The sequence below is a fragment of the Anabrus simplex genome, chromosome 8 (genome assembly GCF_040414725.1).
Source record: "Anabrus simplex isolate iqAnaSimp1 chromosome 8, ASM4041472v1, whole genome shotgun sequence".
Lineage (NCBI taxonomy): Eukaryota > Metazoa > Arthropoda > Insecta > Orthoptera > Tettigoniidae > Anabrus > Anabrus simplex.
The window spans coordinates 121,740,671-121,768,152 of NC_090272.1; the positions used below are offsets into that span (position 1 = coordinate 121,740,671).

A 27,482-nucleotide genomic window follows, 5' to 3' on the forward strand; every position below is an offset into this window, starting at 1 on the left:
GAATTGAAACCGTAAATAAACTGGTCACTTGAGGAAAAAAGCAATTTACTTTCATGCGGCCGAATGTCGATGGAATCGAACTCGCAAATAAACTGGTCACTTGAGGAAATGAAGCAATTAAATTTCATGCGGCCGAATGTCAATGGAATCGAACCCGCACATAAACTGATTATTTGAGAAATAAAGCAATTAATTTTCATGCAGCCAAAAGTCAATGGAATCGAACCTGCACTCTTTTAGCATACGTGACACTTAGTACAAATGATTGCATTGTTCACGAATAGTTCACTTAAGCTTTTACCGTTCAAAGAATATGGCGCAATTATTTGTAGAGTTCTACGGCTTTGCGATTGTTTTGCATGTATTTACAAAGTTTATTTAACACTGTTGTGATGCTATGAATTGCAGTTACTTCACTTTGGTAAAGGAAGTTAAATGCCTTGCCTGTGAAATTAGTTCCTTTCACACGCACTGCTATGTTCACTTTAATAGTGAAAATTAGTTCGGTTCACTAATAGTCCTGGTTTCACTTAAAGACATCGTGAAATCATAGGTGAATTCACACATGAAGTTTGATGTTTTCCTAACATTCATATTTCACTTGAGGAAATACAAGCCGTTATGCACTGTTATAAGTTCGCAATTTGCGGAAATATTTCTAACACTTTGAAGTATTTAACACTGGAGAAAATACAAGTTCTAATGCATTGTTCCAGGGTCTAAGTTTTCTATCTGCAGAAAAATTCCAATCACTTTGAGATATTAACCACTTAAGAAAACACAAGTCCTAATGCACTCGTTCAAAATTCTAAGTTCGCAAGACTGTTGAAATGTTTCAATCACTTCTCAACGTGATTTCATTAACCGTAGACTACAATTTCATACTGTATGTTGCGGCACAAACTTCCACCAGCCAACTGTCCTGGTTCAACCAGTACCTACTAATACTACAGGCCTCACAGCACGGCTGATGACGTCACAAGGATAGGCAGTCACTCCTGAAGCGCGCAACGGCACTTCAGTGGTAGTTGAACGAATTACTTTGATGATGAGAAGATGCTCTTTCAGGGTATTAAAGCATATTGGTAACACATTTATTTCAGTTGTACCGAGACCAATTAAAGCAAAAGAAAGGCGGAAAGATGGCGCACTCCGATTTCTGGAAATATGGTCAAATACAGTAGAGACAATACACGACACTGAGCGAGATATCGAGGGACAGCTATTGGAGCTCACTCTAGCGGATAGACCTGAACGGTACTGATTCTGTCATAAGAGCACGTGCATTTTTGTGTGAAGTTTTCGGTGTTATTTATGCGTTCTCAGTGAATTGACATAATTAAATAGTAGCGTGTATCATTCCTTGATATCTCCTCTCAACATGAGGGGAAAGGTATGTGCTGTGTTTGGCTACAGTAATTACGAAGTAGAGAAAAATGCGCGGTCGTTCTTCAGGTTCCCTCGTGACAAGAACATGTAAGTAATATTGTGTTTGCATATATATTCTTCCAGTGACAGAGATTTTTATAGTACTTCATAATCTTCTGACCTGCTCGACCCATGTTTTAACGGGCTTAAAATATAATATGCATATTTTATTGTATAGTGCAGCAGTTAACCTTCAATACCGATGTGTTGTTGTAGGTGTGATCTGTGGGTTTTGAAATGTCACAGAAGCGATTTGGATAAAGTGTACAAGAAAGAAGGGACGTTACGCTTATATAAAAATTATAAGATCTGTTCAGATCATTTCCAGACCCGCGACTTTAAAAATCCTCGACTATACAGCCAAGGGTATGTTATATTTTTACTCTAATTGCACGTTAATATTCCTCAAAGCATCACTATCGACAGCATTTTCAAACTTTTCTTTCTTTTATCCCTCTTCTCAGATTAAAGCCGGGATTTTATAGATTTTCTTTCTGTTAGTAGGCTTCATGTTAAGAGGAAAATTGTCCAGCTATTAAATGTTAATTCATTGCATCATATGTGTAAGGAATGTGCCGATATTTTTCTTGACAAATGTCTTAATGTGATGATACAATGTTTTTAAATGAGGAAGAAGACAAATTCAACCGTAAGATTTCAGGCAGATATGATAAAGCTAAAAAAAGTAATGCATAAAGGAAAGATCAAGCCATTTCACAGCAGTCCATTTCACACCTTGTTTATATGTCTAATTTCAGTCTTTAAATAATAACCTTTTAAATAATTCTTCATTAATTTATCCAGAATTGCTATAGCAACTTCAAAGTTAATATCTCAATACCACTTTCTTTCTAGACGTAATTTATTTATCCATTTCCGTATATACATTTCCATTGATATTTGAATTTAGCGCGATTTGTTCAGGTCAAGTCACTAGGAGCGCCACCGTCGAATTGTCTCCCATGTTAGCAAGGCGAAATCCGTAAGTGTCGTGTATTGTCTCTACTGTATTTGATATGGTAAAAGTTCAGATTGATAGTAAATAGCAACAAGGGGTTTTCATTTGATTGTTACTATTTTTTAGTTAATAATAATTTTATGACCCTTGGTCATTAGTAATTAACCTACATTTTACTCATGAAGAATCAGTTAACATTTTACTGGAAAATAAAATAATTATATGAATTAATAATTAAGGTCCTTCGTATATACTACTAATTAGAAGCCAAAGTAAACTGGAATTTCGTCCGATTTAAGACTCTTTAACGTGCCGGAAACCTCCCTTTATTTCTTATTTAGAACATTTTATTTGTACTATTTTGGTAAATATTTCTGTCTTAGTGTTGACTTAGAAACAAATCAGATATTATACATAATGGAAATAATTAGTTGCAAATGAAAAATAGAATACAAAGGAGGGAATGATTCACAGAGGATGATGAAATTATGCTGGAATTCATAACAGCAAATACAACAATTTAACAATAATAACATAGTTTTAGTTAAATAACTTAATTCTTCTGTATAAACATTACATCAATACAAATTTCTGAACTGTTAATTCTTAATCAAGAGAATTTTCTCATGGAAACTTGTTTAAACTCATTTGTTGTTATTTAGATGAAATAAAACCCTCAAAATTTTCAAGGTTTCATATAAATAATATAATAATTCCACAAACATTACTGAAAATCCACTGAAATTTTCCTTAAGCCTTCCAATGAAATAATCTGACGTTTGTCCTAGATGTTCAGTATTTCTTTTCTCCATTACTGGCAAGGTGCAATAATTTAATTTTTGACTTTTCAAGTAAAACCCTGTCAATCACATTCTGTTATTGTAAAAGCTCTCTTTCTCTCAAACACACTGGTTTAAACATATTTTGTTCAAATTGCAAGAAAAGTGTTAAATATGTTCTTATGGAAGCCAATTTAACTTAAAACTGGCAGAACATAAGAAAAATTCTAAGCATAAGAAATCTAAAAATTCCAATAAGTGCATATTTTGCTCAAATTGCAAAAATGTTTTTAAATATGTTTTTTTATGGAAGACAAATTAGGCTAACTAAGAAACTACCATAATATGGTAAAACATTCTTAGCATAAGAAATTTAAAATTTCAAAGAAGTGCATATTTTGCTCAAATTACAAGAAATTTTTTAAATATATTTTGTTGAAGACAAATTAACTTAGAAACTAGCATACAATTAGGATGGTGGATGAAAAGCCTTTTATGGCAATAGACTAACTTTAAAACAGTGAATCAACTACAGTACACTCAGAATATGAGTACATGGCCTCAATATTATCACAAAATTAGAGCCCAGAAATGCCTGATTAAATTCAGATTACATGAAAGTACTGTTACTGAATTACGTACTCTCAAAATGTCAAAAATTAAATGTATCTATTTGAAAATATTTTAAGAATGTTTGAAAAATATTTTTTCATTGGCAATAGAAATATAAAACTGTTTGGAGTATTTTTTAAAGAAATAATTAACAGCATACATGGTAATATGGAAAGAAAGTCAATCATTAAGTGAGGTATTTCATTTCTGAAGGCTGCACCATTGATACCACCAGTCTCCAATTTGTATTGTTCTAAAATTTCCACATAATTCATAACCTACTCTATGCAAATTCTTACAACTCTTTTGCCTTCATCTCCTTCCCAACACACTATATTTATTGTTGAAATAATCATGCATCCAAACCATAGTCTCTGCAAGATATTATCTTAAAATTACAAGACACATTTAAAAGGGTATGCAAGCACTAATATTTTTTAAGGAAACCCATTAATGAATTGTGCAAAGATTTAGGTTCATTAAAAACATCCTGTGATTTAATTTTTATTTCAACCTTGGCATAGAGCTCGGAAGTGAACTAGTAAGTTCTTCACGAAGGCAGTACTTTAAAATTTTAGGATTTTTTTTCTCCTTTGCATGAACACATACATCTTTTGGTTCTGTTGCCATTGTGATAGCAATGAACACTTTTATATTAATTGAAGAACACTTGACACTTTCTGAATTACACTACACTGCATGTATGAAGATGTCTGAAGCAGTTTATCACTGACTAAAGAGTGGAATAAGACAACATAATAGCCAAGTTTACAGGGACAATACAGACACCCTTCCCCCCTGTCAACACTTTTTATAAGCTCATAATTACCTTGGTCATCTGTTAATGATAATATTCTATCCAAAATGAGTGATGTTTTACAAATTTCACACTTCAACCTTTGAAGAACTGCTCTTACACAATATCCTGACAAATATGTGATAACAGGCAAATATTCCTAAATGGATAAAAGTTGGTCTTCACTGATATCTACACAGAGATAAGAGGTGCAGTTGGGCATAATTGTTGGCACTGCTCCTGTTTCAGATGAGGTTTCTGAAGAGGTATACAATACTTATTTCCAGTCTTACTGTCATAGCAGTCACTATGTCTCAGGATTTGGTCCTCACTGAAATGCAGTTCACAGACCTTAAAAAGAAAAAGAAAAGTCTGATTTGTTATGCTAGTACATTAGAAAACAGTGAGGTAATTAATTAACTACGGATAATCATCTCAAAATGTGCAACAGGACAGCAACTTGATATGTGTGGTTCAAATTAGGGCGGTCTTAGTCTCAAATATTATAAATCTTAAATGTTTACGTTTATCACCTGGTTCAGTTTGAGAGATAATGAATACGGTATAACAAGCGTCCTAGACCTTTAAGTGAAAAATAAGAGCTCACAACCTAAAACGAACAGAATTTTCAAAATATCAGTACTGAGCTTACCTTTGAATTCTGCGTGGCCTGGAATTTGTCTCAGCGGATTGCGTTAACCCACATCTTGCGAACGGAACATTTAAACACCATTCTTCTACGAACTGTAATACACTACACTCATTTTTCAACCATACGCCAGTATTAAACAGATTCAGCACAGCATTATTTTGTCACATGTTCCTCAACATAGCAGCCATGTTTGATGATACTCATAGCAGTGGTGCCAACATGGAAACTTCAATTTTTCTCCAGGTGAAGAGGCAGGGAAGGGAAAATAATTTGGTTTGAAGTACATTTAACCGTTTGTATTCATCAATGAACTTCGCTGTTCTTTGTAGTTCATCATAATCATATTTATTTACGATGCTGAGCGTGGAATTAATATTCCATATGTGGGGTGAAATCATAGACATTGGCACCTCTACTATGATTAGTTCCTCCTTTCACTGCCAGGGAATCTCTCTCATTGCTGTTATCTAAACGCTGGGTCGTCGACTGGCCACGTCTGCCTATCCCCGTGACGTCACATACCTCACGACACATCTATTGTAAGGCCTGTAGTATTAGTAGGTACTGGTTCAACGGTGGGTCAATAATGTGTCGTGTTTTTTTACGGGGGGGGGGCAAAGCTTGCTTCCCCCCGCGTGGCTGTCGTGCTATTCTACATAGCCTCTGACATGCTATTAGTTCTAAGAAGAGAAAGGTAGCGGGGAGGAGTGGGATTGTAATACTACAGGAGTATCTGCCTGTCCCCAGGCCTGTTACCAGGCCAGATCTGGTGAAGGGTATAACATAGTGGTGTAATCGGGTAATAAGTGTCAGGAATAACCACATAGGCGGAAACAGAAAGATCCCTACATATAAAACCTATTCCTTGCCAGTCCAGTTATTCAGGGGATCAGTCCTTCTGGGCACTGCTGTGGCTAGCGTGGGCCTTGTCGGTTGCCGAACCATGCAGCAATAGCCACCAGTGCCTGTCGCACCGCCCGACCCACTTGAGGTCCCTCGTACCTAGTCTCCAATCTCGGAGAATGAGGCCAAGCCCGCCAAGGCGGAGACCTGCTGGATGGTTGCGGGACATGGTGCCGGGCCTCCTTCCTCTCTGTCCGTGCCATGGCCCGGTATACAGGGCAACTGTGATCAGGGGCAGGTGGCTCCCTGCGCAGTTGGCACACACCGGCGCCTGCCTAAGTGTAGCGCAGCGGTTTCATCTCACTTGGAGCCCACAGCTAACCTGACTGTGGCCCCACCTCAGACAGCGGAAACACTGCAAGAGCTGCTGAGGAGGACGTTCTGTTCTCACCTGACTGCTGCTACCTGCTGAGGTCCACCCCTGATTGATTCCTCGCTCGACTGCCTTCCTGGGTTGCACTCTCTTGGTGGGCCGGCGTCCTCGTCTTCTTCCTCCTCTTGGTCCGGGGGCAGCGTCTGCCTCCTGATGGTGGCGGTCTCTTCTCAGCGGGGGAAGAGGCCACATGCTGGTAGCCCTCCTCCTAGCCTGGTGACCGTGGTGTGGCGGGTGGTCCCAATGCAGTGCTGTCTTCTCCCTCCTGGCTGTTGGCAGTGGCAGCGTCGCTCGTTGTTGGCATCTCCATGCATTCACTGTCGTGTGGAGCGCACAGGGATGTTTGCATCGTGAACAAGATGCTAGCAGGCCGGGCCTGCGTTGCAGCCTCTGAACATCCAGTGACGTCCGTCTCCATGCTGCCTTCCTGGTCTGTGCCCAGGTAGTGGGCCTTCCCTGGGTGGCCCGGGCAGATGGCTGACTTTCCTGGTTGGCGGCCTTGTCGGTCTGCGTGTACTTCGTGAAGTACAGCAGGTTGACTTGGGTCGCGCTGTCGTGGCGCTCGGAAACGCCGCCGCCATCCTTGGACCCCGGCTCCGGGGGAGCCAAGAAGCGTGGGTCCGTTCCCACCTGCTTGTTCCTCTGCCTCCTGGCAGTCTGCATCTGGACGGTGGACATCTCCTGTGATGTCTGGGTGGCTGCCTCCTGGCTGCCTGTGTCATCCAGCTGCTCCCCGAGTCCTGGTATCCGGACAACCTGGAAATGTTGAGACACTAGTCTCTCGTAGGTTCGGAGGTGGCTTGAGTCCTTGGGGCGGATGATGACCGCCCAGCCAGAGATCACCTTGCCGATGAGCTGGGAGATCGTCTCCTCTCCGAAGTGCTCCGTAATTGCTGTAAAGAGATCGATTATGGCAATCATCTCCCTGTAGGTGTGCTTCCCCCACCGGTTGTACACCATCAGCACCGGGAGTCTAAGGTCGGAGACGAGCACTGAGCACAGCCTCGCTCGGGGATCCTCCGTCACTGCCCTGAAGTCATAGTTGGCTGGTCTCATTGGGGTGGATAGCTGCTCCATCCTTGGCCTCCTGAAATAAAAACCTGAAAGAAAAATAGCACTAAAAAGTGCTTTCTGACAAAGCTCATACTGCGTACTTAAAATTACACACAGTAGACAATGCTCTTTCGGAGATGCACCAACAAGTACAGTTGCCTGACTAGCACTGGGAAAGTAGAAATCGCCTGGCAAGGAGAGATGAGTCAGCGGGAAGAATGTACGTCGTCTCGCTGTGACTGACAAGGTCGTCCTTGTGTCGTGTTGAATTTTCACTGTTCTTTCATACCAAAGTCGTGGAGGTTGCAGCTGTTTGATTTCTTTCAATATCTTCCTAATCTGAGGTGGATTTTAATGAAACTTGGTGGTATTGGAGATATTAAAATGGTGTACATGGTGATTTTATTATTATATTCGTATTGCAATTCCTGTGCGAGTTATTTATGACAGAACGTTTGGAAAGTTCTATGGATGATGTAACTTAGCCTTGGCGAGCCGAGGCTGGCTCCTACTTCACTTGCCTCACATCACTTGCAACATGCTCGCTGTAGCCAGCTGGATGTTACAATTACATGTTACATATTTTAAATTTGAAATACTTAAACTCTAATGTTGGACCAGTGTTCCTGGTACAGTATACAGCAAATACTTTTACCGTTTTCCTGTTTTTTGGAAAACTGCCAATGAATCATATTATGTAAACCTCTGAACTAAAAGATCACTTACGATTACCCGTTAGAATTTTAACCCTTATTATTAGAAAACTGGTACCTACGTTTTCTAGGCTAGTTATTTCAGGGGATGGCCTCAATCAATGTATCCTTCTATCTTAGATTCAACTTTTTTGTATGTACTTATTTTTCAAGTGACATTAATTAAAAATATGTTGTTCTTTTCAGGCTTTATATGGTTCAGGATTGCGTGCAACCGATCCCCGACTGGTTGAATTTTCTGCAAGATTGGGGAATCTAACTGAAGATATGGTTGACAGAATAACATTCAAAAAGTAAGTACACTTACATATAGTTACGTGGTCAGAGAAAAATAAAGAATTGTTCATTTACTAGCATCTTTATTGTTTCTGTTATAGCCTGGTAGAACCAAACATAGCAATAATTTCCAGAGCTTTTCGCCGTAAGTTCATCATACCAGATTTTACCGCATTTGCATCACGACTGGATGACATCTATAACCAGTGTGTGAATGTCACAGATGGTAATGTAAGCTGCTGATTAAGTTACAGTAGGTATTGGAACAATCCTCTGAGAATTAACAAATATTGTAGTATGTGGATGGTATCTGCAGTACCTTGAACTTAGTCATTGTCTTGTTCTTCTTCATTTCTGAAATCCAACATATTTTATTTTCATATACATCTTTCTCCTCATCTTATTTCTTTATTGCCTATCATGACACTTTTAACCCTTTACCTGTTCTCACAGCTCTTTCCCCATTGGTATTCTTAACTGATAATTCCACCTTTGGCATACCAAAGTCTGCTTCAATTCTCCAGTTAGAACTATTGCTTGTTTCTGTGGTATCTGGTATCGTGGTGTGTTGTACGTAGGTGAAGAGAAGTGTATTAAGATGAAAACAAACTCCCAGTCCCCAATCCAGAGAAATCAAGCATAGACAGTTAAAAACCCTGGCTAGGCCTGGAAGCAAGTGTAGGGTCCTCTGAATCAAAAGCCTGTATGCTGTCCATTTAGGCAAGGAGTCTTCAATTACAAAGAATGAAGACTAAAAAATGTGAAAAAAGAAAATTTATGGCAATTCACGTTGCTAGAACAATTTTCTTCCCAAAAAAATGAGCAGTGAGCTTCCTGCCAGCCTGGGCCCAGTATTTTGGTGGCCAGGCTCTGCCTGTCACAAGCCAGGAACAAAGGGTGAATGATAAAGGAGTAACTCCCCTTAAAAGACCTCGGTCTAGATGGCCCGGCTGGTAGCATCTTGTTAGGACCCATTCCCAGAATTACGTTTAAGTCCATACAGTAACAATATTTAAAAATTTAAGAGGGTTCCTCCTATTCAATACAAAGATATTTATTAATGTGAAAGAATCACATATTGTTCACATGAGGTACTAGTTTTGGCACCAGATATGTGCCATCATCAGCCACAAAGTCAAATCGGGCAAACACAATAAAACCTTAAAACAACTTTAAACACATTATAACATTTGCATGGATGAATATAAAATATGACTTTATCTTTAAAAACACACTATAACATTTGCACAGATGAATATAAAATAAAATATGGTAGATGATGAAGTTGCATTCCATTTTAAAATCCGTTAAAACGATGACTCCGTTGTTGTATACCCATGGCGGTTTGTCCAGCTTGTACATATCTTTAGTTTTCTAAAACTGTTAAATTATGCTGTGGGGTTTATTGCCATATGAAGTTGACACTATGTGTGTTCTGCAGTTTGGTTCCGGAAAATAAACGTAAACATGAAATTGGTTAGATCCAAAGAACTCCGTCCGCTGATCACTCAGGCTGCTCAAGGTTCCTCAACCCATATTGAAGTGGGAAATAATTCTTTGGATCTAACCAATTTCATGTTTACGTTTATTTTCCGGAACCAAACTACAGAACACACATAGTGTCAACTTCATATGACAATAAACCCCACAGCATAATTTAACAATTTTAGAAAACTAAAGATATATACAAGCTGGACAAACCGCCATGGGTATACAACAACGGAGTCATCGTTTTAACGGATTTTAAAATGGAATGCAACTTCATCAACTACCATATTTTATTTTATATTCATCTGTGCAAATGTTATGGTGTGTTTTTAAAGTTTTTTAAAGTCATATTTCGTATTCATCCATGCAGATGTTATAATGTGTTTAAAGTTGTTTTAAGGTTTTATTGTGTTTGCCCGATTTGACTTTGTGGCTGATGATGGCACATATCTGGTGCCGAAACTAGTACCTCATGTGAACGATATGTGATTCTTTCACATTAATAAACATCTTTGTATTGAACAGGAGGAACCCTCTTAATTTTTAAATATTGTAATCCCACTTCAATACGGATCATGAAATTTCTAAATATTAACATACAGTAACAGTCGCTTCGCCAGAAAGGGAGTCCTTCGGAATGGTGCAGTTGGCAGATGAGGCATTCTAGTATTCAGTCTATTGCCTTGTAAACTATTAAATGCTAAGCAAGTTTGGCCTGACAGAAAAACTCTCAATTGTATTAGGCACAGCAAGTAATCAGAAGCCGAAAAAGAGGGTTTGTTTTCAACAATAATAGACTGCTTGGAAAAAACAATGCCCAAGGACTGTGTTCAGGGTCACCAGGTTAAATATGTCCATACTGAGGAGTTGTTGTGTTAGCAATTCATTTATCATGGACATCGACGATCAATTGGCGCTCAGGAGGCCTATCCATGAGCACTCCCGTTTGACTCAGATGGCAGTAGCTTTGCTGAGGTTAGAGGTGAAAGAGGTGAACTGTGTTTACAACATTCATTCTTGGGTATAACCATACCCCACTGTCGAGTTTGTGCTCCTGTTGAACAACTGCAGCCATTTGAACGGGGTCGCATTGTGGGTCTGCAGGAAGCTGGACGTATCGATGAATTGCAGCACATGTTGAACGCAATCTATCGGTGGTGTGTCGCTGTCTTCAGCAGTGGTCTGTGGAACATTCCCACACCCACAAACCAGACTCAGGGCGTCCACGTAAGACGGACACACGTCAAGATCGGCGCATTGTACAAGCAGCAGTGGCTGACCGAACATCGTTCAGGAATGAAATCTGGTCACATGTTTCACCTGCTGTGTCGCCAAATATCATTGGGAACTGTCTGCTTGCAGAAGGATAATGATCAAGTGTGCCTCTGGCCAGGCTACCACAATACCACGACCCTGCCAAGCACGCTTACTCTGGTGTCGTGAAAGAGTCGACTGGAAAGGGGAATGTCACTCTGTTGACTTCAGTGACGAGATGATGATGATGCTAGTTGTTTTACGTCGCACCGACACAGATAGGTCTTACGGCGACGATCAGTGACAAGAGTAGGTTCTGTTTGTATGCAAGTGATGGACATACATGTGTATGGCATAGGCCTTGTGAGCGGCCTATTACAGAGTGCATTTGCCCATGACACCTAGGTCTCACTCCAGGCTTCATGACATGAGGGCCATTAGTTGCAACTCTTGGTCACAGCTCATGTTTCTGCAGGGTAACGTAACCAGTGCCCGCTACATTGCACAGGTTGTTGCCCCATTCTACTGCCATATCTTCGACACGAAGATGGTGTGCATTTTCAGCGACAATGCACGTCCACATACAGCTTCTGTGGTGCAACATGCCCTATGTGGTGTGCATTAACTGCCCTCACCAACTGAACATGCATGGGACATGATCAATCAATCAATACTGATCTGCATTTAGGGCAGTCGCCCAGGTGGCAGATTCCCTATGAAGTGGGAACTTGCATTCTCCAGAGCCTGCAAGAACTATTGATAAGTTGCATCAAAAAATGCAAGATGCTTGCGACAATCTATCATAGGAGGTAATTCGGCACCTTTATGATTGTTTGCATGCACGAATACATGCCTGCATTGCTGCCATATGGAGCGGGGGTACACTGTGTATTGATGCGACTGTTTGGGCTCCTTTTAGAGTGACATGTGTGTTTCATTTGGTCTGAATGTGTAATCATATACTCCTGCTATGATCACATTGCTTGTGAATAAAATAACCTTGTTGGAGAACCAATGATGATGATGATGATGATGATGTGTTTGATGATGTATTTGATACACTCTTTTGATTGATTACATTTAACAAGTCATAAAAGTATGATACCATTAGCATTTTATTTCCAACTAGCAAGATACCCGTGCTTCGCTACGGTATTATAATGAAATTCATTATTGAATGCTTAACATTTTATATATAATCCGCCGAAATTCGTGATCTAACTCATTTTCTGAGAGAATCCTCCAATATTCGTGATCTGACTCATTTTCTGAGAGATTACGGCAAAGTTCCTCGCATTTTTCAATCTTCCTTTCCAGCAATCGATTTTGTACTTCCCGGGCTAGGTCCAGGTATTCCACCCGGCCAGTTGGCTCCCTAAATCTTTGACATCTTTTTCTATAAGCATTTTGATATGGATCAAATCCTTGGGGAGATCCGTGTGGTGTCGTCTTGGGTGCACTGGCGGTACTGAACCTGCGGCCCGACTACAATCGTAGTCATTATCCGGCCAGGACCTGTTTCCAGCGCGGTCCGCACATTTCGACGACGGTCCACAACATTATTATTATTATTATTATTATTATTATTATTATTATTATTATTATTATTATTATTATTATTATTGATGGTCTGGAACACACAGCAAGATGCAAGACTGCTACTTGGCGGTAAATTACATCCTCTGCCATTGTCATTGCTGACAATGTGACCAGCACCATCGTCGCGCATAGGCAAGTGCGCGAAATTTCTGGCGACACAAATGATATTCTTCCGTGAATTATTTATATGCCAGGAGAATCTACTGCAATCTAACTTTATGTACTCCAAAGGTAAAGATGGTTCTTGAAAACGAACTCAGGAAAGATTAAAAATGATCAGTTTATGAACAGAATAAGTACATTATGAACAGTAAAATCAATTGGTCTCAACTCCTTTTTCATCCCACTGCTATTAAGTTCATTTACCCTCCCCCCCCCCCCCCAAAAGGCGTGTTTCCTTATGTTTAAAGGGGATTCCAAATACCAATGTTCACGTCTGTTAAATTCAGTTCTGATATATAAGTACCCGAATAAAAAGAATTCACAATTTTTCACTTCCTTTCACACACCCCTCCCCTTAAGTGAATTTCTCGTTTAAAATACTTGTATCTTTAATAGTAAAGGATCTTCTAAATACCAATTATCATGACTCTAACATCTTCAATTTTTTGAGATATGTGTACACATAAAAGGAATCAACTCCTTTTCACTCCCGCTCCTCAAAATGATTTCACCCAGAAAAGCTTTTCCTTTTTTTTCTAAAGGAGATACAAATATCAATTTGTATGTCTGTAACAACTTTAGTTTTTATTAGATGTAAGTATCCTCATACAATTAATTCAATAAATTTCTCAATTTTTCACCTCCCCCACCCCACTTCATTGGATTTTCCGAGGATTTGTGTTTGTTTAATTTCAAAGCAGATTCCAAATACCAATTTTCATGTCTGCAAAATCTTTCGTTTTGGAGATAATAGTATCCTCATACAAATAATTCAACTAATTTTTCAATTTCCCTCCTCCAATTAGGTGGATTTCCGAAAACAAAAAAATATGTATTCCTTTATTTTAAAGGAAATTCCAAATACCAAATTTCATGTCTGTAACAGATTCAGCTTTTGAGATATCAGTATCCTAATTAAAATAATTCAACCCCATTTTCAGTCACTTTTACCCCTCCACCCAAGTGTGTTTTTTTTTTTTCAGAAAACAAAAAATAAGTTACATGTTTCTTTATTTTCAACAGAGGTAAAAATACTATTTTTCAATTCGGTAACATGTTAAGTTTTTGAGATATACTGTAGAAATGCTCATTTTAAAATTTCACCCCTTTTTAGTTCCCCTTAAGTGGAGTTTCCAAAAACAAATCACCTATGTTTCTTTACTTTTACAGGAGATTCCAAATACCAATTTTTACGTCTGTAACATCGTACGTTTCTGAGATATAATGAAGATATAGTCTTTCTAAAAATTCACTCCTGTTTAACCCCCATTAATTCAATTTTCCAAAAACCAAAAATACATGTTTCTTTATTTTCAAAGGAGATCCCAAATACCAATTTTCAGGTCTGTAATATCTTCTGTTTCTGAGATATAAGTATCCTCATTTAAGGCATTCAACCCCTTTTCCACCCTTTTTGCCCCTCATATTGGGATTTTCCAAAAACAAAAAAAAAAGTATGTGTTTCTTTATTTTTAAAGGGGATTCTAAATACCAATTTTTACACCTGTACACTTTAAAAGTTTTGATATATATATATATATATATATATACACTCATTTTAAAAATTCACCCCCCTTTTCAACCCCCATTAATTGGATTTTCCAAAAACAAAAAAAATATGTGTTTCTTTATTTTTAAAGGCAGTTTTCGGGAGAGAGGTTTGAACCCCACTGTCTGCAGCCCTCAAAATGGTTTTACGTGGTTTCCCATTTTCACACCAGGCAAATGCTGGGGCTGTACCTTAATTAAGGCCACGGCTGCTTCCTTCCCACTCCTCGCCGTTTCCCGTCCCATCGTCGCCATAAGACCTATCTGTGTCGGTGCGACGTAAAGCAACTAGCAAAAAAAATTAAAGGAGGTCCCAAATACCAATTTTCAGGTTCGTAATATCTTCAGTTTCTGAGATATAAGTATCCTAATTAAAGGCATTCAACCCCCTTTACACCCTTTTCCACCCTTCCTATTGGAATTTTCCAAAAACAAAAAAATACGTGTTTCTTTAACTTTAAGGGAAATTCTAAATACCAATTTTTACATCTATAAACTTTAAAAGTTTTGAGATATAGATACACTCATTTTAAAAATTCACCCCCTTTTCACCCCCCATTAATTGGATTTTCCAAAAAACAAAAAAATACACGTTTCTTTATTTTTAAAGGAGATCTCAAACACTAATTTTCAGGTCTGAAATATCTTCAGTTTCTGATATATAAGTATCCTCATTAAAGGCATTCAACCTCTTTTTCACCCCTCCCATTGGGATTTTCTGAAAACAAAAAAATATGTGTTTATTAATGAAGTTTCTAAATATCAATTTTCACATCTGTAAACTTTCAAAGGTTTGAGATATAGATACACTCATTCTAAAAATTCACCCCCCTTTTCACCCTCCCATTAATTGGATTTTCCAAAAACAAAAATACGTGTCTCTTTATTTTTAAAAGAGATCAAAAGTACCAATTTTCAGGTCTGTAGTATCTTCAGTTTCTGAGATATAAGTACCGGTATCCTGACGTAAGGCATTCAACACCTTTTTCGCCCTTTTTCACCCCTCCTATTGGTATTTTCCGAAAACAAAAAAATACATGTTTCCTTATTTTTAAAGAAGATTCTAAATACAAATTTTTACATCCGTAAACTTTTGAAGTTTGAGAGCGCCTCAACCGTCTGGGTCACTCAGCCCGGCGAGAAAAAATCTCTTCTGTGTCATCAGCTCATAGAAAATAGGCATAGTGAACAAGCGACTGTGAGAAATATAGTGTCCTAATTTAGGTTTCTGTACAATCCCCTGCAGCAACAGTATGGCCATAAGAATCTTTATTTCATCCTTATTTGTTCAGACCCGGTCTTGATCTCGACTCTTTCATTTCATTTTACTAAGCTGGGTTTTATGTGCGATTTTCTGCTGGGCATCTTTTGTCTGTTCAGCTATGTTCTGGCATATCTCGTCATAAAAACTTATTGAAATATTTTGCTCGTTTTTTATTTTTAAAACTCTCCCTTTACAACATGATGGAATTTTGGATCAGTATAAGTTGACGAAGAACTTGCACTGGTTGGATTGTAATCAGTATTATTGTCATCACTGTCACTGTCATAATCACTACTTGTACTGTTGTCTCTTTTGCGACTGCTGAACAATTGGATCAGCTGGGCCCGAACCCTGTACATTTGAGCCTGAAGTACTTATTCCAGGTAAGTTCCTGTCACTTACGAATTCCCCTTCGGCAGAACTTACTTCACTAAGATCACTATTCTTCCCACTAAATTCCAACATTTCGTTTATCATGGCCACTAAATTTTCTTCCTCTAACGGTGGGGGCCGGTAAAATTCATTCTAGATATTTTATGGGGGAAAATGTAAGAAACAGAATGGAATAGAACCCTGGTCTCTGAAGTTTGGACGGAAATGAGGAAATGTGTCTGTATTACGGATGCATATGATAATAAATGTTGTGTAACTTGCAGTAAACACACACTCAAGTCGTGAAGGAAGAACTCAAGACTGGGGATAATAAATCAGGTCACAGTTCTAAAATGTCATCAGAGAGGTCTCTTCAGTATCATAATCTCTAGAAATCCCTTCTACAGCAATATTATTACATCCAAGGGACGATTAGGCGATGAGCTAAAGCTTCAGCGCGAAGCTATTAGGCCTTAGGCCGTTCTTGCCTGGACATAAGCTGCATTCTTTATGATGCAACTCGTGGATGACACATTGGTACTGGGAGAACATATTCGAAAAAATTAACATCAGAGGGCAGACTCATCCAGAATACGCTCCTGAAAAAGAAATAAACTTCTGCAGGCAGGCAACTGAGAAAAAAAAATTTGAATCGGTGGATATATCCGCGTTCCCCACCGAGCAAGTGACTTGTAGCTGCGGATCTCACCGCATCGCCCACTGAACGGGTTAAGAAAGGCCTTCCTTGCTTGTGCTCGTCTGCATTTTATGTCCTCCTTCTGCTACCAACTAACAATATTCATCTACTTCCCTTTAAAAATTCATCTCCTAATCTAATATTCCCTGTATCACCGGACTTCATTCGACTGCAATACATTATTTTTGTTTTGGATTTATTTAACTCCTCTCCAAGACTGTGCCCATACCATAGAGCAATTTCTCCAGATCTTCTGCAGACTCAGATAAAATAACAATATCATTGGCAAATCTACGAGTTGTAATTTCCTCTCTTTGGATTGTGATACCTTTTCCAGATTCTCCTTTGATTTCCTTTACTGTCTTTTCTATGTAAACATTGAAAAGGAAAGGGGGCAAACTGCAACCTTGCCTCACTCCTTTCTGGATTGCTGCTTATTTTTTATAGCCTTTGATTCTTATCACTGCAGACTGATTTCTGAACAGATTATAGATAATTATTCTTTTCAGTATCTGATCCTCATCACCTTCAGAATCTCAAATAGTTTGATCCAATCAACATTATATAATGTTTTTGCCAGATCCACAAATGCTATGTATGTGGGCTTTTCTTTCTTAATTCCATTCTCTAAGATTGGTCGTAAAGTTAGGATTTCTTTATGTTTCTACATTTCTTCTGAAGCCAAACTAATATTTTACTAACTCAGCTTCAACTTGTCTTTTCATTCTGTTTCCTTCAGCTTTATAATTTAGTCTCACACTCTTTTTTTATTTCAATTTATCTAGTTCCTTCCTTTCTCCCGGTTTGAATTCTCCTACGGAATTACCTTCTCTTCCTTGGTCTACCATTGCATTACAGTCTCCCTTCACAATTAGATTCTTGTCTCCTTTTTCATATTGTATTAAATCTCCTATATCTTCATATATATTTTTTCAATTTCTTCATCATATGCTGAACCAGTATACATATAGACATGCACTATTATGCAGTATTATTAAAAAGTATTATAATATTATTTACGGGCATGGCGTCTCCAAAGAAGCATAGTGTGGATCTTTTCAGTCGACACTAATAGGTGATCTGTGCATCTGCAAGAATGGGGTCCTTCCTTTGATGAATTCTAATGTTAATGACAGTACATGCCCCAGCCCCTGAACCATCAGATTAAGTAATGAAGGTTAAAATGCCCAACCTGGCCAGGAATCAAACCTGGGACCCCTTGGACCAAAGGCCAACATGCTAACCACTTAGCCATGGTGCCAGACAGTATTATAATTATTAACCCCTTGACGTACAATTATTTCCCTTGACCGAGCTCGATAGCTGCAGTCGCTTAAGTGTGGCCAGTATTCAGTATTCGGGAGAGAGTGGGTTCGAACCCCACTGTCGGCAGCCCTGAAGATAGTTTTCCATTTTCACACCAGGCAAATGCTGGGCCTGTACCTTAATTAATGCCACAACTGCTTCCTTCCAACTCCTAGCCCTTTCCTGTCCCATCGTCGCCATAAGACCTATCTGTGTCAGTGCAACGTAAAGCAAATTGTGTGTATTTCCCTTGAAAAGGCAACAGCAAATGTGATTATTTATTTATTCAGCAACCAACAACATTTGATTTACATATTAGATTCCTAGATTAGATTCCTACATTTTCACTTATGTCTTTCAGACTTTTATCCAATGTAGATCCTAGATGAGGAGAATGGTGTTCAAATCCTGAATACTTTCACTTTGAATCACTTGGTGCCATCTTTGCTAATAACAGTAAGAAGATGGAAAATTCTTTCTTTTGGTTATATGACATCTCACATACTATCAATGCTTCAAGATAGAATTGTTTCTCTGCCATGGCACAACACATGACAGACTTAAAACATAATTTTACATCAATTGACCAAGATTTAAGTGGTTAAGAAGGGTGCTGTGCTCAACACGTTGAAGAACTGTTACATTCCTTTAAAACAGTACTTTAACCCTAACTATAGTATTAATGAAAGCAATGAAAAACCCAATATTCTGTTTGAATATTATATAGGCCACATATTAAGCTAATGGTATTGAATAGGTGGACCTTTCCCTACCCTGTGATAGTACTTATTTACATCCCACAAACTACCTTTAATATTTTCAGAGATGCCAGAAATTTATCCTGCGAAAGTTCTTCTACGTGCCAGTGCACCAATCAGTTCATCCATACCTACCTGCCCCCCACGCGCCCTTCTTCCAATCAATCAATCAACCAATCAATCAATCAATCAATCAATCAATCAATCAATCAATCAATCAATCAATCAATCAATCAATCAATCAATCAATCAATCAATACTGGTCTGCATTTAGGGCAGTCGCCCAGGTGGCAGATTCCCCATCTGTTGCTTTCCTAGCCTTTTCCTAAATGATTTCAAAGAAATTGGAAATTTATTGAACATCTCCCTTGGTAAGTTATTCCAGTCCCTAACTCCCCTTCCTATAAATGAATATTTGCCCCAGTTTGTCCTCTTGAATTCCAACTTTATCTTCACATTGTGATCTTTCCTACTTTTATAAACGCCATTCAAACTTATTCATCTACTAATGTCATTCCACCTCATCTCTCCGCTGACAGCTCGGAACATACCACTTATAATACCAATATAAATGGTCCGTTATTGGACATCTTTTGTCGGAAATCACCCAGAACAAATTGAGCTGCTTTTCGTTGGATTTTTTCCAGTTCTTGAATCATGTAATCCTGGTGAGGGTCCCATACACTGGAACCATACTCTAGTTGGGGTCTTACCAGAAACTTATATGCCCTCTCCTTTACATCCTTACTACAACCCCTAAACACCCTCATAACCATGTGCAGAGATCTGTACCCTTTATTTACAATCATATTTATGTGATTACCCCAATGAAGATCTTTCCTTATATTAACACCTAGATACTTACAATGATCCCTAAAAGGAACTTTCACCCCATCAACGCAGTAATTAAAACTGAGAGGACTTTTCCTATTTGTGAAACTCACAACCTGACTTTTAACCCCGTTTATCAACATACCATTGCCTGCTGTCCATCTCACAACACTATCGAGGTCACCCTGCAGCCGCTCACAATCTTGTAACTTATTTATCACTCTATAGAGAATAACATCATCCACAAAAAGCCTTACCTCCGATTCCAATCCTTTACTCATATCATTTATATATATAAGAAAACATAAAGGTCCGATAATACTGCCTTGAGGAATTCCCCTCTTAATTATTACAGGGTCAGATAAAGCTTCACCTACTGTAATTCTCTGAGATCTATTTTCTAGAAATATAGCAACCCATTCAGTCACTCTTTTGTCTAGTCCAACTGCACTCATTTTTGCCAGTAGTCTCCTATGATCCACCCTATCAAATGCTTTAGACAGGTCAATCGCGATACAGTCCATTTCACCTCCAGAATCCAAGATATCTGCTATATCTTGCGGGAATCCTACAAGTTGAGCTTCAGTGGAATAACCTTTCCTAAAACTGAATTGCCTTCTATCGAACCAGTTATTAATTTCGCAAACATGTCTAATATAATCAGAAAGAATGCCTTCCCAAAGCTTACATACAATGCATGTCAAACTCACTGGCCTGTAATTTTCAGCTTTGTGTCTATCACCCTTTCCTTTATACACAGGGGCTACTATAGCAACTCTCCATTCATCTGGTATAGCTCCTCCGACCAAACAATAATCAAATAAGTACTTCAGATATGGTACTATATCCCAACCCATTGTCTTTAGTATATCCCCAGAAATCTGATCAATTCCAGCCGCTTTTCTAGTTTTCAACTTTTGTATCTTATTGTAAATGTCATTGTTATCATATGTAAATTTTATTACTTCTTTGGCCTTAGTCTCCTCCTCTATCTCGACATTATCCTTGTAACCAACAATCTTTACATACTGCTGACTGAATACTTCTGCCTTTTGAAGATCCTCATATACACACTCTCCTTGTTCATTAATTATTCCTGGAATGTCCTTCTTGGAACCTGTTTCTGCCTTAAAATACCTATACATACCCTTCCATTTTTCACTAAAATTCGTATGACTGCCAATTATGCTTGCCATCATGTTATCCTTAGCTGCCTTCTTTGCTAGATTCAATTTTCTAGTAAGTTCCTTCAATTTCTCCTTACTTCCACAGCCATTTCTAACTCTATTTCTTTCCAGTCTGCACCTCCTTCTTAGTCTCTTTATTTCTCTATTATAATAAGGTGGGTCTTTACTATTCCTTACCATCCTTAATGGTACAAACCTGTTTTCGCATTCCTCAACAATTTCTTTAAACCCATCCCAGAGTCTGTTTACATTTTTATTTACCATTTTCCACCGATCATACAGTAGTTACTTTTTAGAAACTGCCTCATGCCTGCTTTATCAGCCATATGGTACTGCCTAACAGTCCTACTTTTAAGACCTTCCTTTCTATCACATTTATTTTTAACTACCACAAAAACAGCTTCATGATCACTAATACCATCTATTACTTCAGTTTCCCTATAGAGCTCATCTGGTTTTATCAGCACGACATCCAGGATATTTTTCCCTCTGGTTGGTTCCATCACTTTCTGAATCAGCTGTCCTTCCCATATTAACTTATTTGCCATTTGTTGGTCATGCTTCCTGTCGTTCGCATTTCCTTCCCAATTGACATCTGGCAAATTCAGATCTCCTGCTACAATCACATTTCTTTCCATGTCGTTTCCCACATAGCTGACTATCCTATCAAATAATTCCGAATCGGCGTCAGTGCTACCCTTTCCCGATCTGTACACTCCAAATATATCAAGTTGCCTATTATCTTTAGAAATGAGCCTTACACCTAGAATTTCATGTGTCTCATCTTTAACTTTTTCGTAGCTTACAAATTCTTCTTTCACCAGAATGAACACTCCCCCTCCCGCCCTTCCTATCCTATCTCTACGATGTGCCGTGAGAAAATTTCTGCATCCATTATATCATTTCTCAGCCATGATTCAACTCCTATTACAGTATCTGGTAAATGTATATCTATTAAATTACTTAATTCTATTCCTTTCCTTACAATACTTCTACTGTTCAACACTAACAATTTTATGTCATCCCTACTTGATTTCCAGTTCCCTGTTCCCTTATCACCGCTTCCTAGGCCATCCTGTTTCCCTGAATGTACCTCCCTATTACCCTTCCAAACAAATTTCCTAACTTATACGTACCACTGCGGTTTAAATGAAGGCCATCTGAGCGCAGATCCCTATCTCCTACCCACCCATTAGGATCTAGAAATTTCACTCCCAGTTTCCCACATACCCACTCCATAGTCTCATTTAAATCCCCAATCACCCTCCAGTCAGTATCCCTTCAACACAATATTCCACTAATAACAATCTCCGCTTTCTTAAACTTCACCCGTGCTGCATTTACCAGATCCCACACATCTCCAACTATGTTGGTACTTATATCAGCTTGCCTTACATTGTTGGTACCAACGTGAAACACTACCACCTTCTCCTTCCCCTCCTCCCTCTCTTCTACTTTCCTCAACATCTGCCTCAACCTAATTCCTGGATAACACTCTACCCTGGTACCCTTTCCTCCACACACTTTCCCCACGTGTCTAACGATGGAATCCCCCATGACCAGAGCCTCAACCCTATCCACCTCGTTTGATCCTCTCCCCTCCTGGTCAGCCCTATCTTTCCTGATAGCTGCAGAAGCTACTTCCTCCTCCCTATTCTCCTTCCCATGACCCTGTTCCACCTGTCTTTTCCTATCCTCTACTCTACATTTTCCTTTCCTACCTTTTCCCTTCCTCCTACTTCCACACATCTCAGCAACAGTTCCCTGTCCCTCATCTTCCCTCTGTTGTTCTACCTGCTCCCTCTTAACAGTCAGTCTGGTGTTGGTGTCCATACCAAGTGCACACAATTTATGAGGAGCATAGGGGTGAGTCTCATATAGCTGTATATTAATCCTGATCTTCTAAGCTTCCCTTTTTTCTCAAAAATTCACTTCAAATATTTCAGACATTCATTTCAAACCAAATTAAACAATAGATCACTACATCTGATGAAAAGGAACACTTATTCAAGTTGAGAATGTCCCCTACAAGCTACATATAAACCATTACTCATGTTATTATTCAACAACATATGAATAATAACACAGTAGATGTTTCCACCTATTCAATACTAATATGTATTTACAATATTTTAAATTACGTGGAATTAGTTTCGACTCACCTAGGGGTCATCATCAGCCGTATTAAAGCATAAACAACTCTTGGCAAAATCCTAAAACATGATATATTAACGGTAAGAATCTTATGGATTTATAATTTATAAAGTGAAATGTGGTAGATGAAATGAGAGATGTTAGTATGGTACAGGTGACAACAAGACATAATTTATAAATCAAATGGCTCAACTATACAGATAAGCAATACCAACTCCCAGATCGACTCAAGAACATTTGGTTACTATAAGGATGATGGCATGGTTCAACACCAACCACAGCAGTTTTGATGAGTCATTTTGGTTTCAATTTTAAATGTGTAGTCAGACTTCATCAATGTTTTAGACTTAGATTTTAAATTAAGGCATACCAAATTCTATTCTTTATTATTGGTTGTATGCCTTTGCTGGCAAGATGTAGTATTTACAGTGCATTATGTCTTCTGGTATGGGCTACAATAAATCAGTTACTTTTATTGACCTGTCTCAGTCTCATCATTGGCTTTGACAATATGAAAGTGACCGAGGTGTGAGCGATGCTAGTAATACCATTCCTTCTGCAGCCAGTTCCTGCTATGAATGGTGTGAAAATATTGCTCATAGGGTCAGGTGGTGCATGCATTTCTATGGGTTTGGCAGACTGTTATGTAATAGCAACTTCTGGCTCAGTCAGAAAAGTAACGGGAAACTACCTCACTCCTCATTTCCCTAGTATGCCTCTTCAGTGACACCTAGGCTATCTATGACAGCTCTTGGTGTAGCTGTGAAGGATCAAATCAGCCTTTGGGCTGAATACCCTACATACATACATTATTGATTGTATGTAAACACATGTTTATAATAATAAGAAGAAGAATCATCGTATGGCCTCAGCTACCGTGTGCGGACATTTCACTTTGACGCCATCTGGCTGTCTGCTCATCAATTTTGACGTTCTGTTTTACTCTAGGCCTAATATTTTCCTAGAACTTGAATTACCTATAGGTAAAGTATTATTTTCATGCATCTACCGTCCTCCCAAAATTGGTTTCATGGATTCGTTTGTAGAGGCGATGTATAATTACGTTTTTCATTATAAATATGTTATACTTGCAGGTGATATGAATGGGCATTTTGGATCAGGGTCTTCGGAAACTGTAGTAATCAATGATGCACTTGACTCATGCAATTTAACTAGAATACCATTTGATGACACATACCATACTGCATATTGTCATTCTAATCTCGATACCATAGCTTCAAATTGTAATGATACCCTTCTTAAATTTGGGCAGACCCCAGCGAGTGGATTTTCTGGACATGATATGCTATATGCTGTCTTCTCTATATCGACACCCAAATATGAAAGAAAATGGATCACATTTAGGGATTTCTGCAGTTTTAATCCTGAGGATTTTCGAAAAGATGTAATTTCCGCTCCCTGGTATGAAGTATTTTCTCAGCGCAATATCGATGATAAAGTCATCAAATTTAATAGTTTAATTTCCGCGTTGTACGACAAGCATGCCCCATTAAAACTAATTCGAGCCAAACACCCACCTAACCCGTGGATAACGTCTACAATAAAGAAATTAATCTCTGCGCGGGACAAGGCAAAAAGAAAGCACATCAAAACCAGGAAACCTGAAGACTTTGAAACCTTTCGCATCTTGCGTAATAAAACCAAACTCGCGATCCGTGATGCTAAAGTCAAACACATGCATTCTTTGTTCAGTAAGAGAACAACTCCGTCTGCTCTCTGGGGAACTATAAAATCACTAGGTATTGCTAAGAAAAATTCGCATCTACTTCCTCATTCATATCTGCAGAATTGCAAAATGATTATTTCTTAAAGATCTCACCAGTGAATAATTCTCACAGAATATCCGAAATTATTCATAGTTACATGAACACAAATCAACCTCAACATGATCTCTTTCACTTTTCGTACATTTACCCAGAGGATATAGTCAAGATATTTAAGAGCATGAATACCAAGGCTGTTGGACCAGATGGTATCTCACATCCCCTCCTAATGAACTGTTTGGATATAATCACTCCGGTTATAGCTCACCTGTATAATTTCTGTTTACAATCAGGAGTATTTCCAGCTGTATGGAAAATGGCCAATATAAGACCTGTTCCTAAAGTTCCTTCTCCTCAAAAATTTGATGATTTCAGGCCAATCAGTATTTTGTCAATATTAGGTAAAGGATTAGAAAGGATTGTTTACCAGCAACTCACTTCGTATTTAAATACTCATTCTATACTTAACACATTTCAGTCTGGTTTTCGAACAGGCCATAGCACTACGACGGCACTTCTCAAAGTCACTGATGATATCAAGTTTGCAATGGACAGAAAGGAACTAACGCTTCTGGTATTATTCGATTTAAGCAAGGCATTTGATAGAGTTCATCATGATCTCCTTCTGACTAAATTACGTACAATGGGCATATCTCTATCAGCTCTCTCTTGGTTTGAATCGTTCTTGAAAGGGAGATCTCAGCGTGTAGTATTTGAGAAACAAAATTTTTCTAAGTGGTCTAGTGTGCATTCTGGCGTCCCTCAGGGTTCCGTGTTGGGTCCCGTTTTGTTTTTGCTGTATATAAACGATCTGCCTGGAGTTTTACGCTATACAAGACATCATATGTATGCCGATGATTTACAGATCTATTACCATTTTCCTGTGAATCGTGTTGTCGAAAGTATTAGTAAAATAAATCTAGATATAGAAAGACTACATCAATATACACTAAGTCATAATTTACTATTAAATGAAAACAAAACTTTAGCTATTTTCCAAGGATATCGAAGAAACTTATCAAATCTTTTCAACAGGGACATTCCTCCAGTAATTGTAAACGGTTCTGCAGTCAAGTATCAGGAATGTGTTAAGAATTTAGGTATTCTAATGGATAACACTCTGTCCTGGACCGTTCATGCCAAGCACTTGGTCAAGAAAGTGTCTGGCATATTGCATCAGTTTCGACGAAACTTGCCGTATCTTCCTTTCTCGGTGAGAAAGATGCTGATCCAAACTATGGTATTTCCTATTTTAGATTACGGCGCTGTAATTTACAGCGATATCTCTGAGAAATATAATAGCAAACTCCAACGTATTCAGAATGCCTGTGTTCGATTCGTCTTCAATATTCGTAAAGACTGTCACGTAACATCTTACTACAATGCCGCAGAGTGGTTGAAACTCAGGGATAGACGATCATACTCAGCTGCTTGTTTACTTCTGAGAATTTTCAAATCTAATGCTCCCTCATATTTGACCAAGTCCTTTATCCAGATGAGTCAAGTGCACGACCGGGACAATAGGTTTACAGCTAACACCCTTCAGGTTCCACAGCATCGTACGGTAAAGTGCAGTAAGTCGTTCATTGTCACTGCCACTCAATTATACAACGATCTTAAACTATATGAAATTCAGCAAAGTAGTGTTGGAACTCAGAAAAAATATCTTAAATACCGCTACCTGTCCACTTATTAAGCCATGTAAATGAATTTTCACCAAATTAATTAAATAGTACGAAATATCATAATCCCCTAGATACATTTTAGATGCTCAGTTTTACTCTTAATTCATCCTCGGCTTTAAAATTCTTAGGTTTCTGTTTCATCTTCTGTTCCTTGTTAGTATAGTGTATGTTTATGAAATGTTTAAGTATTATTGTAACCTCCTAGATGTTTAGTTTTTAATCTTATTCTTATATCCTCAGTAGGAAAATGTATCTTACGCTTTTTATGTATTCTTTCATTAGATTTTGTATGTTAGGTGATACATTTAAGTTAAAGTGGCAGTTAGTTACAGCCAAAGGGACCTCTGGTCCTACTTGTAATTAACTTTAAATAAATATATTTCTATTTCTATTTCTACTAGATGGCAGACCGAGTATACCAAAACTCTATTGGGCGTCTATGGCTGAGATTTAATGAATTTTGTCGGGTAAACATACATTATTGGTTGTATGTAAACATATGTTTATAATAATAAGAAGAATCATGTGTCATCAGAGATCTTTTACATGCTGACATCGTACGACATGGAGTATCGAATGTACTTTTTACTGCCCTTCAAAAATCTGACTACCTCTGCTAGGATTGAACCTGCTATCTTGGGATCCGGAGGCCAACACTCTACCACTGATCCACAGAGGCAGTGTATGTAGGGTCGAAACTAGTACCAATTATCATCATCATCATCATCATCATCATCATCATCTAAAGGCTTCGCCTTGTCGCTGCAACCATTGATCTCTTCTCTCTGCGATCCTTTTCAGCTCTCCATAACCTTGGCATCCCATCATCTCAACTACCTCTTCAATGATCT

At 38.4% G+C, this 27,482-nt stretch overlaps 1 protein-coding gene across 1 annotated transcript in view; it reads left to right on the forward strand.

Annotated features, from left to right (window-relative positions):
* LOC136879186 (glutaminase liver isoform, mitochondrial-like) overlaps window positions 1–27,482 on the forward strand; it is a 208,494-nt gene that overhangs the window by 27,249 nt on the left and 153,763 nt on the right. Inside the window, exons 2-3 of the mRNA XM_067152957.2 lie at window positions 8,454–8,560; window positions 8,645–8,774. Of these exons, the coding sequence (XP_067009058.2) occupies window positions 8,454–8,560; window positions 8,645–8,774 (237 nt within the window). The remainder of the gene's footprint in view (window positions 1–8,453; window positions 8,561–8,644; window positions 8,775–27,482) is intronic.